Source organism: Bubalus bubalis, chromosome 2, assembly GCF_019923935.1.
Source record: "Bubalus bubalis isolate 160015118507 breed Murrah chromosome 2, NDDB_SH_1, whole genome shotgun sequence".
Classification (NCBI taxonomy): Eukaryota; Metazoa; Chordata; class Mammalia; order Artiodactyla; family Bovidae; genus Bubalus; species Bubalus bubalis.
The window spans coordinates 180,558,344-180,571,102 of NC_059158.1; the positions used below are offsets into that span (position 1 = coordinate 180,558,344).

At 44.4% G+C, this 12,759-nt stretch overlaps 2 protein-coding genes across 3 annotated transcripts in view; one reads left to right on the plus strand and one right to left on the minus strand.

Annotated features, from left to right (window-relative positions):
• Window positions 1-499, minus strand: part of NIPAL3 (NIPA like domain containing 3) — a 55,286-nt gene extending 54,787 nt beyond the window's left edge. Inside the window, exon 1 of one of the 2 annotated variants that reach the window (XM_006077977.4) lies at window positions 342-498. The gene's annotated coding sequence lies outside the window, so the exon portion shown is untranslated. Of the gene's footprint in view, window positions 1-341 lie in introns of both variants that reach the window. The other variant, XM_025278730.3, reaches the window with a different exon arrangement.
• Window positions 500-2,222: 1,723 nt separating this feature from the next.
• STPG1 (sperm tail PG-rich repeat containing 1) overlaps window positions 2,223-12,759 on the plus strand; it is a 61,019-nt gene continuing 50,482 nt past the window's right edge. The window contains exons 1-3 of the mRNA XM_006077975.4: window positions 2,223-2,399; window positions 6,148-6,265; window positions 10,595-10,735. Of these exons, the coding sequence (XP_006078037.2) occupies window positions 10,663-10,735 (73 nt within the window). The 5' untranslated portion in view covers window positions 2,223-2,399; window positions 6,148-6,265; window positions 10,595-10,662. The remainder of the gene's footprint in view (window positions 2,400-6,147; window positions 6,266-10,594; window positions 10,736-12,759) is intronic.

Below are 12,759 nucleotides of genomic sequence, written 5' to 3' on the forward strand. Positions count from 1 at the left end.
CTAACTCCACTATCTGCTATCCCTTGGAAGCCCGAGCCGGTGTGTACAGGCACAATTGTGACGAAGTCACTCCATTTCACTTCCTGATTTGGTCAAACCTGGCATCGCCTTTATTAAGGCAAACCCATGGCCCTCTCCTCGATGCGAAAATAAAAAAAAAGAAAGAAAGAAATGCATGATTCTGAGCCAACGAGACCCAAACTGACAAGGCTGGTGACAGCAAGAAGGAAGATGTGTATACTGGGGACGTCAAGGATCACAAACGGCTTGGCTTTTCCTGAAACCGAAGGCTGAATTCAACCCTATCCCCACCCCCGCCTTAAGTCTAAATCACTACTCACCGGCGGCGTTTCCGCTAAGGCCCACCGATCAGAGGTTTCCGAGACACGACTTGGACTCCTCGAGCAAGCCGGAGGCACAGCCCTCCTAAATTCCTTCCCCGACTCAAGAGATGCAGAGCGGCTGCCGTGTTGTGCTTTCCAAAGGCGCGATCGATTTGCCAGGCCGCCTGTCAGTCAAAAGCCGACGGGCATCAGGCGCCGGCGAGTGGCTTCGAGGAGGAGGCGGGCGGGACAGCCCTCGGGCATTGATTGGCTGGACCGCGGAGCTCGTTGGACGCGTAGGGGGCGAGCCCTGGGGAAGCGGTGCCCAGCTGAAGCACCGAGCTCACCTGGCGAGGGGCCCCTCTAGCGGCCACAGGGAGGACGTCGGGCTGGGTCTGCAAGGCTCCGGGTGACTTGCTCACTGCATCTGCCCTTATAGATGGGCAGCCTGCCCGGGTGTCCTCCCCCCGCTTTTACCCTCGGAGCCCTCTCCCGGGCTTTGCTCCTGCTGTTCCCCGACCCCACAATCTCACCAGGTATTCAAATCCTACACATCCTTCAAGGCCCGGTTCCCCCTCCCACCAAAGCCCCGAGGCCATAAAAAAATCTCTCCTTGCCTGTCCTCCTGGAACACCTGTTGGCAGCACAATACACCCTCCCGGTAACATCTGCGTCTCAGTTCAGTTCAGTCGTTCAGTTGTGTCCAACTCTTTGCGACCCCATGGACTGCAGCACGCAAGGCCTCCCTGTACATCACCAGCTCCCAGAGCCTGTTCAAACTCATGTCCGTTGAGTCGGTGATGCCATCCGACCCTCTCATCTTCTGTCGTCCCTTTCTCCTCCCGCCTTCGATCTTTCCCAGCATCACGGTCTCTTCAAATGAGTCAGTTCTCATCAGGTGGCCAAAGGATTGGAGCTTCAGCTTCAGCATCAGTCCTTCCAATGGCAATACTTAAAAGTCCTCCCATAAGCCTAGCACTTGATGAATGCTTCGGTAATGTACCACTGTAATAGTTCTAACTGCTTCAAGGATATATTGAACAATATATCCTTGTTATTGAACTGATACATTGTCCACTATATTGAACGACAGTCTAGCCGATATTTTATAAGAACTATAATGGAGTATAACCTTTAAAAATCGTGAATCACTATACTGCACACCTGTAACATATCATACTGCAACTATCCTTCAACTAAAAATTAATTTTTTGAAAAATAAAATGTATTTTTAAAAATAATTAACAGGTGCAGGGAGCTTCGCTTTTTCACATTTCATTCCAGATCCTCCCAACAACCCACTGAGTGAGACATTGGGCTCATGCCTGTTTTAGAGATGCAGACGTGATATTTGGATAGAGACCTCAACCGTGAGAAAGAGGCAGTTGTGATGCAGACCCTGACACCGAGTGAGTTCAGAGAGAACACCAGTCAGCGGAACGAGGTTGACAGAATTGTAGCAGCTGCCCAAAGGACAGCGTGGCAGGTGCGAGATTTTTCTGGGAGCGTGGGAGGGAGGAGCTGAGATCAGAGGGCCGGGCCGGGGACATGAAGATGTTTGGATTTCACCCTAAGTTTAAAGGGGAGCCCTTGGAAGGTTCTAAGTGGGGGAGTGACCAAATCACTGATTGCCCATGGACCTGGGCAACTCCATGGCTGTCCTTCTATGTTGTTGCCCATTATCAGTCTTTTTTCTTTGACTATCATAAAGAGGGCATCAATTAATGTTAGTTCTTTTAGGTTTATCCCTTGAAGCAGGGTTTCTGGGTGAGCAAAATTCTAAGGCTTTGCGCCTATCACGAGATTTAGGAGGTTATCTAGATAAGCCCGTATTAAGTTTCCACGCCCATCCTGACGTAGTTAACCCTGAACCCCCAAATTCTGGCCGCTTCCCAGCGGTTTTTGAAATGCCTCTGATCATTGGCCAGCAACTTTTCACGCTAAAGAAACGGAGGATACCATTGGCTCGAGTTCATCAGGAAGCGGGCAGAAGGTGGAAGCTAGAATGCTAGGCTTGTGGTTGCCATAGCGACAAGGAGGCCAGCCGACCAGATTCAGCCCAGGGGGACAGACGAGGTAGGAAGCCGTCCCTTTCGAGGGACGAATGCTGGGGTCGTGGGGAAGAGGACCCGGCGCACAGCATTAGACGCCGACTGAGACCCCCGCCTGCCCCGTGCGTAATTCCGATGCCAAGCTAGGTGGTACCGCGAGAGCCTGAAGAACCCACTGTTGGAAGTTCCCCTCCCTGGAGTGTGCCCTCAGAGTCCCCACCTGAAAAGTGGCGATAATAACCAGGGCGTGCCTTCCCCGTGGAGCTCCGGTGAGGGGCGTAGGCTACTGATTCACCCGCCTCAGTCCAGGCGAGTGTACAAACATTTGGGGGCATCTGGCAGCAGGTGGATGGCAAATAGCTAAGTTCTAATCCCGGGCCCACTCCATCTCCTCGGGTGTCCCTCCTCCTTGCTGGGCGCCTTGGTTTGCTCATCTGTAAAATGAAAGGGTGTGATTGGAATCTAGAGATCACTGGTGGTGGTGGTTGTTTAGTGGCTAGGTCGAGTCCCACTCGTGACCCCATGGACTGTAGCCTGCCAGGCTCCTATGTCCATTGAATCCTCCAGGCAAGAATACGGGAGTGGGTTGCCATTTCCTTCTCCAAGGGATCTTCCCGACCCAGGAATCGAACCCGGGCATTAGCCAGCTCCAAAAGTTTCTTCCAGCTCTTAGAAACACTTTTCTCAGCTAAAGAAAAATATCAAATGGATTATTTACCTGAGAGTGCTTAGAAAAATGTAAAATATTTCCAAGATGCACTATAGCATTATAACTGAATCAATAAAAATCTCATATAGTCAAAACTACTCATGTAAACTCCATAAAATTACATAAAAGGTAACAGAATACATGATATATTAGTATATATTGGTATACTTGTACCAATATATACTAATAGTATATATACTTGTAGTTTATATTGGTATACTTGTACAGTAATACACATTTGAATGTATGAAATATGTAATCAGATCAGATCAGTCGCTCAGTCGTGTCCGACTCTTTGCGACCCCATGAATCACAGCACGCCAGGCCTCCCTGTCTATCACCAACTCCCGGAGTTCACTCAGACTCATGTCCATCGAGTCAGTGATGCCATCCAGCCATCTCATCCTCTGTCGTCCCCTTCTCCTCCTGCCCCCAATCCCTCCCAGCATCAGAGTCTTTTCCAATGAGTCAACTCTTCACATGAGGTGGCCAAAGTACTGGAGTTTCAGCTTTAGCATCAGTCCTTCCAAAGAAATCCCAGGGCTGACCTCCTTCAGAATGGACTGGTTGGATCTCCTTGCAGTCCAAGGGACTCTCAAGAGTCTTCTCCAACACCACAGTTCAAAAGCATCAATTCTTCGGCGCTCAGCCTTCTTCACAGTCCAACTCTCACATCCATACATGACCACAGGAAAAACCATAGCCTTGACTAGACGAACCTTTGTTGGCAGGGTAATGTCTCTGCTTTTGAATATGCTGGTTGGTCATAACTTTCCTTCCAAAGAGCAAGAGTCTTTTAATTTCATGGCTGCAGTCACCACCTGCAGTGATTTTGGAGCCCAGAAAAATAAAGTCTGACACTGTTTCCACTGTTTCCCGTCTATTTCCCATGAAGTGATGGGACCGGATGCCATGATCTTCGTTTTCTGAAAGTTGAGCTTTAAGCCAACTTTTTCACTCTCCACTTTCACCTTCATCAAGAGGCTTTTGAGTTCCTCTTCACTTTCTGCCATAAGGGTGGTGTCATCTTCATATCTGAGGTTATTGATTTATTGATAATTCTCCCGGCAATGTTGATTCCAGCTTGTGTTTCTTCCAGCCCAGCGTTTCTCATGATGTACTCTGCATATAAGTTAAATAAACAGGGTGACAATATACAGCCTTGATGTACTCCCTTTCCTATTTGGAACCAGTCTGTTGTTCCATGTCCAGTTCTAACTGTTGCTTCCTGACCTGCATACAAATTTCTCAAGAGGCATATTAAATATGTAATACTATAAGATAAATGGGGCTTCCCTGGTGGCTTAGACGGAAAGGTTTTTTTTTTTTTAAACTGAGATGGTAGAATTAAAACATGCCTATAGTTGTAGTCATGTGAGTTAAATCTTTAAAGAATGTAGCTCCTGATGGAAAGAGTTGTATTATGAGTACATCTGTATTCATTCTAGATGAAGAAGTGAAGTGAAAGTTGCTCAGTCATGTCCGACTCTTTATGACCCCATGGGCAATACAGTCCATGGAATTCTCCAGGCCAGAATACTGGAATGGGTAACCTTTCCCTTCTTCAGGAGATCTTCCCAACCCAGGCATCGAACCCAGGTCTCCCACATTGGAGGCAGATTCTTTGCCAGCTGAGCCACAAGGGAAGCCCATTCATTCTAGATAAAATGTGTCTATTCCTAGTATTCATCTATTCATTCAAGCCACAAATATTTATTGATCAATTGCTGTGTGCCAGGAAATAGTCTGGGGATTCAGTGATGAATGTCTTATTGATGAAGATCATAAATAAAAAATATTTTATATATTGTATATAAAATATAATGTGGGTAGTGAAAAGTGCTTTGAGAAAAATAAAGCAGAGTCAGATGGGGCTAGAGAGACATGGGTGGTGCTTCCCAAGAGAGAGTGGCCAAGGAAGTCATCCCAAAGGCAGTCTGAGGACAGGCCCAGATGAATCTGGCGACAGGGTGAGATGGTGCCCAGTATAGCGAAGGGAGGAATCCCCATGTCACAAGTGTTTCGCAGAAGCTGAAGAGGTCCCCTGTGGAGAAGACGATTAGTTTTTAGGAGATAGGTTATGACCGCTGCCTTCAAATATCTGAAGAATAGTCACGTAGAACAGTGTCTTTTAACCTTTCTGAGTGAAATGTATTTTATATTGTGACCCAGCATACATACATATTCACGTAACAAAAACTTCACAAAAGACTGTTAAGCTGTGACCTACATTTCAAAACTCACCAATGTGGACGAGGAGTAAAGCTTATTCTGAGCTGATTCAGGCAGGAACTTTCTAGCAATCAGAACTCTTTTAACAGCGAACTGCCTCAGGAATTTTCAAACTGAGTTCTGGGGAATCCCAGCATCCTGGGAAAATTACATTTTGAAAACGCTATGCAATATCCTAGTTTTTATGAGACCAATCATACACACTCAGGGGTGATCAATGTCAACATTCAGCATGCTAAAATTTAATGTGTGCTGTTTAGAGATTATTAGAGTGGTTCAGAGTAAGCAGAAGTCAGACTTCCGGGTTCAAAGTCTGATTCTACCTCTTGTGGTATGACCTTGAGTAAGTCGCATAACCCCTCCCTCTGGCCATCAGTTTTCTTATCTGTAAATGGGGATAATACCTCACTAGATTGAAGGATTGTATAAAATATTCTATAAAGACATCTAGGAGTGTTAGGGCTCAAGGAATGACAGCTATTATTTTAAACTGTTAATATATTATCAATGTGCATATATTAAAACCTAATGTTAATAAAAGCCTCCTGTAGGCCAGGCAGCATTAACTACTTCTTGTGGTTATCATATTTAATTCTCACACGCATCTTAAGAAGAAGGTACTGTTACCAATCTCAGTTTATCAAGGAGAAAATGGATTCAAAAGGTCAAGTGACTCATCCAAAATTAGAACTATTAAGTGGCAGAACCCAGGACTGTTAACCTTGAACACAGGAATGGATACTCTTAATCATTGCACTGGCCCTCACCTGAGAACTGCTTGAGCATATGCTGTTGATTAGGAAGGTGATATGTCTTCATTGCTCTTTCTTAGACTCCAGGCCCATGACATCCTGTCATGAACAGTTAACAAGCAAGTGCACCAGTGAGGCCCACCTGGGCAGTGCTCCGTCCACACCTGGGCTGCGCCTTCTCTCATCCTGGCTTCACAGGTATGCAGTAAGGAGGCTGGAAAGCATTATTCATAGTGCTGTCTTTGGGTAGTAGGAATGGATTGTTTCTTAAATCTTTTAAACTTCTTATCTTTCCAAAAACTGGACAATATGCACATATCACCATTGTCGTAGGAAGGTTTAATTTTTTCTAATCACCCACAATTCTAGCACACTAATGCCTTAAAAAAAGTTACAGCTTTATTGCAGCCAGGGAAGTAGATGGTTCTTACCAAGACAACAATAGTGTATTGAAAGGTAATAAGTGAATGCTGCTAAGTCGCTTCAGTCGTGTCCGACTCTGTGCGACCCCATAGACGGCAGCCCACCAGGCTTCCCGGTCCGTGGGATTCTCCAGGCAAGAACACTGGAGTGGGTTGCCATTTTCTTCTCCAATGCATGAAAGTGAAAAGTGAAAGTGAAGTCGCTCAGTTGTGTCCGACCCTCAGCAACTCCATGGACTGCAGCCTTCCAGGCTCCTCCATCCATGGGATTTTCCAGGCAAGAGTACTGGAGTGGGGTGCCATTGCCTTCTCTGAATAAGTGAATAGTGGCTGCTTTTATAGTCTCTAAAAGAGATTCTGATACTGAAGTAGTGATTGTGCTATGATCAATACTGACTTATTTCTGTTGTTTTAAATTTCTTTGACTGTTTTGCCAATAATTATATTAAATAGTTAGTATAGATTGTCAACCAAAAAGGATTGAGAATTGCTGCTGTGAGGGCAATGGAACAAACTGAAGAATAAATACTGAAGGACCAAAGAATTGGTAGAGTATAACATCATTTATTCCATCCTTCATTCATTAGTATTTATAAATGATATAAATTACTTAGGGGGAAAAAAAAGATGAACAAAATAAAACTCAAGCCTGTTTATGAAAGATTAACTCTATGCAAATTTAATTATGCTCCTGCCGTTAATGACTAAAAACAGACAAATACATGAAGCATGGTTTTTAGACACTGAACAACAGGGACCCCAGTTCTGTAATCCCTGAGAGAAGAAAAACAAGGTGAGCCCCACAACTGCTCCAGCTAATGCTGGAGAGAGTTTCTAGGCCACAGTTCAGGGAGAGGGAAACCAACACAAAGTCCAGCTATCTAAGCTGGGAAGATAGAAGTCAGGATTCAGGGAAAACAAAGAGGCTGGAATTTACAGGTAATGGACGGACCTGCACAGAAAAAGTTCAGAAATAGGAAGAGAAATAATGGACACATGCATGCAAAGAAGCTAAGACTGGGGAAAGAGCCACCGAAAGCAACGTAAGGCCCAGAAATTGTACATATGTGTATGTCTACTCTTTCATATCTCCTTCCACTTAGGTCACCACAGAGCACTGAGTAGGGCTCCCTGTGTTGTAAAGTAGGTTCTCCTTAGCTATGTGTTTTATATAGTAGCGATTATGTGTCAACTCCAATTGCCCAATTCATCCCATCACCTGAACAATTTCTGGGTCTTTCTTATACAGAACTGGGACTACTTGATGTTCCCACGAGTCAGAATAGAGAGACACTATATTAGATGAGGACTGATTGGGTAGAGTCCATAGAAACATCATGTCTTAGTAGTGGAGCTAAATTATTCTCAGAATAAAAACTGCTCTGGATTCACCACGTGTGAAAGTGAAAGTCACTCAGTCGTGTCCGACTCTTTGCAACCCCATGGACTGCAACACACCAGGCCTCCCTGTTCACCATCTCCTGGAGCTTGTTCAAACTCATGTCCATTGAGTTAATGATGCCATCCAACCATCTTGTACTCTGTCGTCCCCTTCTCCTGCCTTCGATTTTTTCCCAGCATCAGGGTCTTTTCCAGTGAGTCAGCTCTTTGCATCAGGTGGCCAAAGTAACGGAGCTTCAGCTTCAGCATCAGTCCTTCCAATGAATATTCAGGTCTGATTTCCTTTAGGATGAACTGGTTGGATCTCCTTGCAGTCCAAGGGACTCTCAAGAGTCTTCTCCAACACCATAGTTCAAAAGCATCAATTCTTTGTTGTTCAGCCTTCTTTATGGTCCAACTCTCACAACTATACATGACTCCTAGAAAAACCATAGCTTTGACTATACAGACCTTTGTTGGCAAAGTAATGTCTCTGCTTTTTAATATATTGTCTACGTTTGTCATACCTTGTCTTCCAAAGAGCAAGCATCTTTTAATTTAAAATCATGATGGTGTGATCACTGACCTAGAGCCAGACATCCTGGAATGTGAAGTCAAGTGGGCCTTAGAAAGCATCACTATGAACAAAGCTAGTGGAGGTGATGGAATTCCAGTTGAGTTATTTCAAATCCTGAAAGATGATGCTGTGAAAGTGCCGCACTCAATATGCCAGCAAATTTGGAAAACTCAGCAGTGGCCACAGGACTGGAAAAGGTCAGTTTTCATTCCAATCCCCAAGAAAGGCAATGCCAAAGAATGCTCCAACTACCGCACAATTGCACTCATCTCACATGCTAGTAAAGTAATGCTCAAAATTCTCCAAGCCAGGCTTCAGCAATATGTGAACCGTGAGCTTCCTGATGTTCAAGCTAGTTTTAGAAAAGGCAGAGGAACCAGAGATCAAATTGCCAACATCCGCTGGATCATGGAAAAAGCAAGAGAGTTCCAGAAAAACATCTACTTCTGCTTTATTGACTATGCCAAAGCCTTTGACTGTGTGGATCACAATAAACTGTGGAAAATTCTGAGATGGGAATACCAGACCACCTGACCTGCCTCTTGAGAAACCTGTATGCAGGTCAGGAAGCAACAGTTAGAACTGGACATGGAACAACAGACTGGTTCCAAATAGGAAAAGGAGTACATCAAGGCTGTATATTGTCACCCTGCTTATTTAACTTATGTGCAGAGTACATCATGAGAAACGCTGGGCTGGAGGAAGCACAAGCTGGAATCAAGATTGCTGGGAGAAATATCAATAACCTCAGATATGCAGATGACACCACCCTTATGGCAGAAAGTGAAGAGGAACTAAAAAGCCTCTTGATGAAAGTGAAAGAGGAGAGTGAAAAAGTTGGCTTAAAGCTCAACATTCAGAAAACGAAGATCACAGCATCTGGTCCCATGACTTCATGGGAAATAGATGGGGAAACAGTGGAAACAGTGTCAGACTTTATTTTTCTGGGCTCCAAAATCACTGCAGATGGTGACTGCAGCCATGAAATTAAAAGACACTTACTCCTTGGAAGGAAAGTTATGACCAACCTAGATAGCATATTCAAAAGCAGAGACGTTACTTTGCCAACAAAGCTCCGTCTAGTTAAGGCTATGGTTTTTCCTTTGGTCATGTATGGATGTGAGAGTTGGACTGTGAAGAAGGCTGAGCGCCGAAGAATTGATGCTTTTGAACTGTGGTGTTGGAGAAGACTCTTGAGAGTCCCTTGAACTGCAAGGAGATCCAACCAGTCCATTCTGAAGGAGATCAGCCCTGAGATTTCTTTGGAAGGAATGATGCTAAAGCTGAAGTTCCAGTACTTTGGCCACCTCATGCGAAGAGTTGACTCACTGGAAAAGACTCTGACGCTGGGAGGGATTGGGGGCAGGAGGAGAAGGGGACGACAGAAGATGAGATGGCTGGATGGCATCACTGACTCGATGGACGTGAGTCTGAGTGAACTCCGGGAGTTGGTGATGGACAGGGAGGCCTGGCGTACTGCGATTCATGGGGTCGCAAAGAGTCGGACACGACTGAGCGACTGAACTGAACTGAACTGAACTGATGATTTACCAAATGTGTTGGTGAGGATGTCTAGCAATTGTAAGAAATTACTGATACATGCAACCCCATGGAAGAATCTCAAAAGCATTGTGCTAAGTGAAAAAAGAGACACAAAATGGTATATTCTATATAATTACCCATTATGACATCTAGAAAAGGCCACTATTGTGACAGAAAGCAGAGCAGCGGTTGCCAGATGCCAGAGTTGGGGGGGTGGGTATTGACTGCAAAGAGACATAGGGGGTTTTTTGGGGAGATGAATATATTTATATTTTAATTTTGGTGGTATTTTACACAATTGTAAACATTCACCGAAACTTAGAATTGTGCACTTTGAATTAATGAATTACCATGTATGTGAGTTATATCAATAAGATAAATGTGTAAAATTCAAGCTTCAGGAGCTCTGTAAACAATATCAACAAAGAACACTTACAGAGTTCCTGCTACAGGCAGTGCTATGTGGGGTTTAGGGTCGTAGAAATTGGTAAATCTCAGCCTCTACCCACAGACTTCAGTTTACCCAACAAATACAACAGAACCCAATGAACACAATTAACAAAATCGTGAAATGATTCCTACAAATGCTGTATTTTGCTGTTTCAGGTGCTTAGAAGAACATGTAGTCAAGTTTTTCATCTATCAAATGGAACATATCACAGAACTTTGCTAAGATGGACAACTCCACACCAAAAGACCAACACTCTGGCAAAAAATATTCCAGAAAGGCTAACAAAGTACAGAAAGGTCTAGTGAACTTTATAACAGAGGTCTTTGGGAGGGGAGGAGCAAGCTTGTGACGTATGTTTATTTCAGTATGTAAGAGCAAATTTTAGGGGAATTTTAAGTGCTGGTTTATGCCCGCAAGGCTGTTTTTGAGGATACAAATAGATTGCTTTAGTCATCCCTCCACTGCTTCGAGGGTGATGATTGGAAAGAAACTATGAGAAGAAAGGATGGAGGGGAGAGAAGGAGGAAGAGATCTTAGTTTATTTCCTAAAACTTAACCCAAGTCCCCACCATGCTGGGTTGTTGGAAAATTCGACACAAATGACTTATTTCAAGGTTTCAATCTTTCTCAGTGGATAGAGGTGATGTGGTCATGGGTCACCCATGCAGACAGGTGGGAGATGCTGTCTCTCAGCCCATGTACTCCTCTGGTTTTGTTAGTATGCACTAATCCTGGACTACACCTGGACTTGGGGAATCATGGCTGAGGCTGCAAATTTTGACATCCTCACTCACTCTACCACTGTTTCTTTTTTGGGGGGTGGGCGTAGGTTATTACCACCTCCCTGGTGGGCTTCTACAGTCTCTGCTGCTCTCAGATCCAGAGCTGGACCTTTCTTCCTTCCTCCCACCTTTTGATTTATTGCTGTCTCTTTTTCTTGAATACTTTCAAATTGAAGCTATGTGTATATTCAGAAAATAAATCATAATTGTTCAGCCTAATGGTCACAAAGAAACCACCACTTACGGAGTCACTTCTCAGACCCAGAAATGGACACTGCACAGCATCCCAGAAGCCCTTGCCTTGCGCCTTCATGGGCACTGTCCCTCTTCTCTGCAAATGTCAACACCATAGCTCACCTGACTTTTAATGTCAGGTTACTTTAATTACTTTATCATTTTAATATCATTAATTACTTTAGTCTGTTTTGAACTTCCTATAAATTGGAATCATACAGTATGAACTCTTTCAGGCTCTTTTCTTCCCTCATGGTACGTTTGAGAGACGTAACTTCATGTTTCATGTTATCAGTGATTAGCTCCTTTTCACTGCTGTGAAGTTTTTCTTTGACTGAATGTACCATAATTTGTTTATCTGTTATACTACTGAAGGACATTTGGATTGTTTCCAGTTTTGAGCTATGACTGAAAGCTTTCATGACTATTCTTGTTCTTGTCTTTTGGGACATACGTGTATATACTCTTTGGGTCTATACCTAGGAGAACTGCTGGGTCACAGAGTGTGTTTATGATCAGCTTAGTTGATACTACCAGTTTTCCAAAATGGATGTGCCAATTCTCCTTCCTTGCAAGCGGTGTATGAGAATTCCAGTTGCTCCACATCGTCACCATCATTTTTAGCTCATGTTTTTAAACTGTATTGTCCTTTGGTTAGTAAGGTTGAGCACTTTTTCATATGTTGGCTTATCTTTAGGATATTCTCTTTGGAGAAGTGACTGTTCAAGTTTTTCCTATTGGGTTTTTCTTCTCTTAGGCATTCTTAAAAACATACTAGAGATACATCCTTTTTGGCTATATGTAAATACCTTCCCCGGAGAAGGCAATGGCACCCCACTCGAGTACTCTTGCCTGGAAAATCCCATGGACGGAGGAGCCTGGTAGGCTGCCGTCCATGGGGTCGCTAAGAGTCGGACACGACTGAGTGACTTCACTTTCATTTTTCACTTTCATGCATTGGAGAAGGAAATGGCAACCCACTCCAGTGTTCTTACCTGGAGAATCCCAGGGACGGGGGAGCCTGATGGGCTGTCGTCTATGGGGTCGCACGGAGTCAGCCACGACTGAAGCCACTTAGCAGCAGCAGCAGCAGCAGCAGCAGCAAATACCTTCCCTGAGTCTGTGACTTTGCTTTACATTCTCTTCAGTTCAGTTCAGTTCAGTTGCTCAGTCATGTCCAACTCTTTGCGACCCCATGGACTGCAGCACGCCAGGACTCCCTGTCCATTGCCAACTCCTGGAGTTTACTCAAACTCATGTCCATTGAGTCCATGATGCCATCCAACCACCTCATCCTCTGTTGA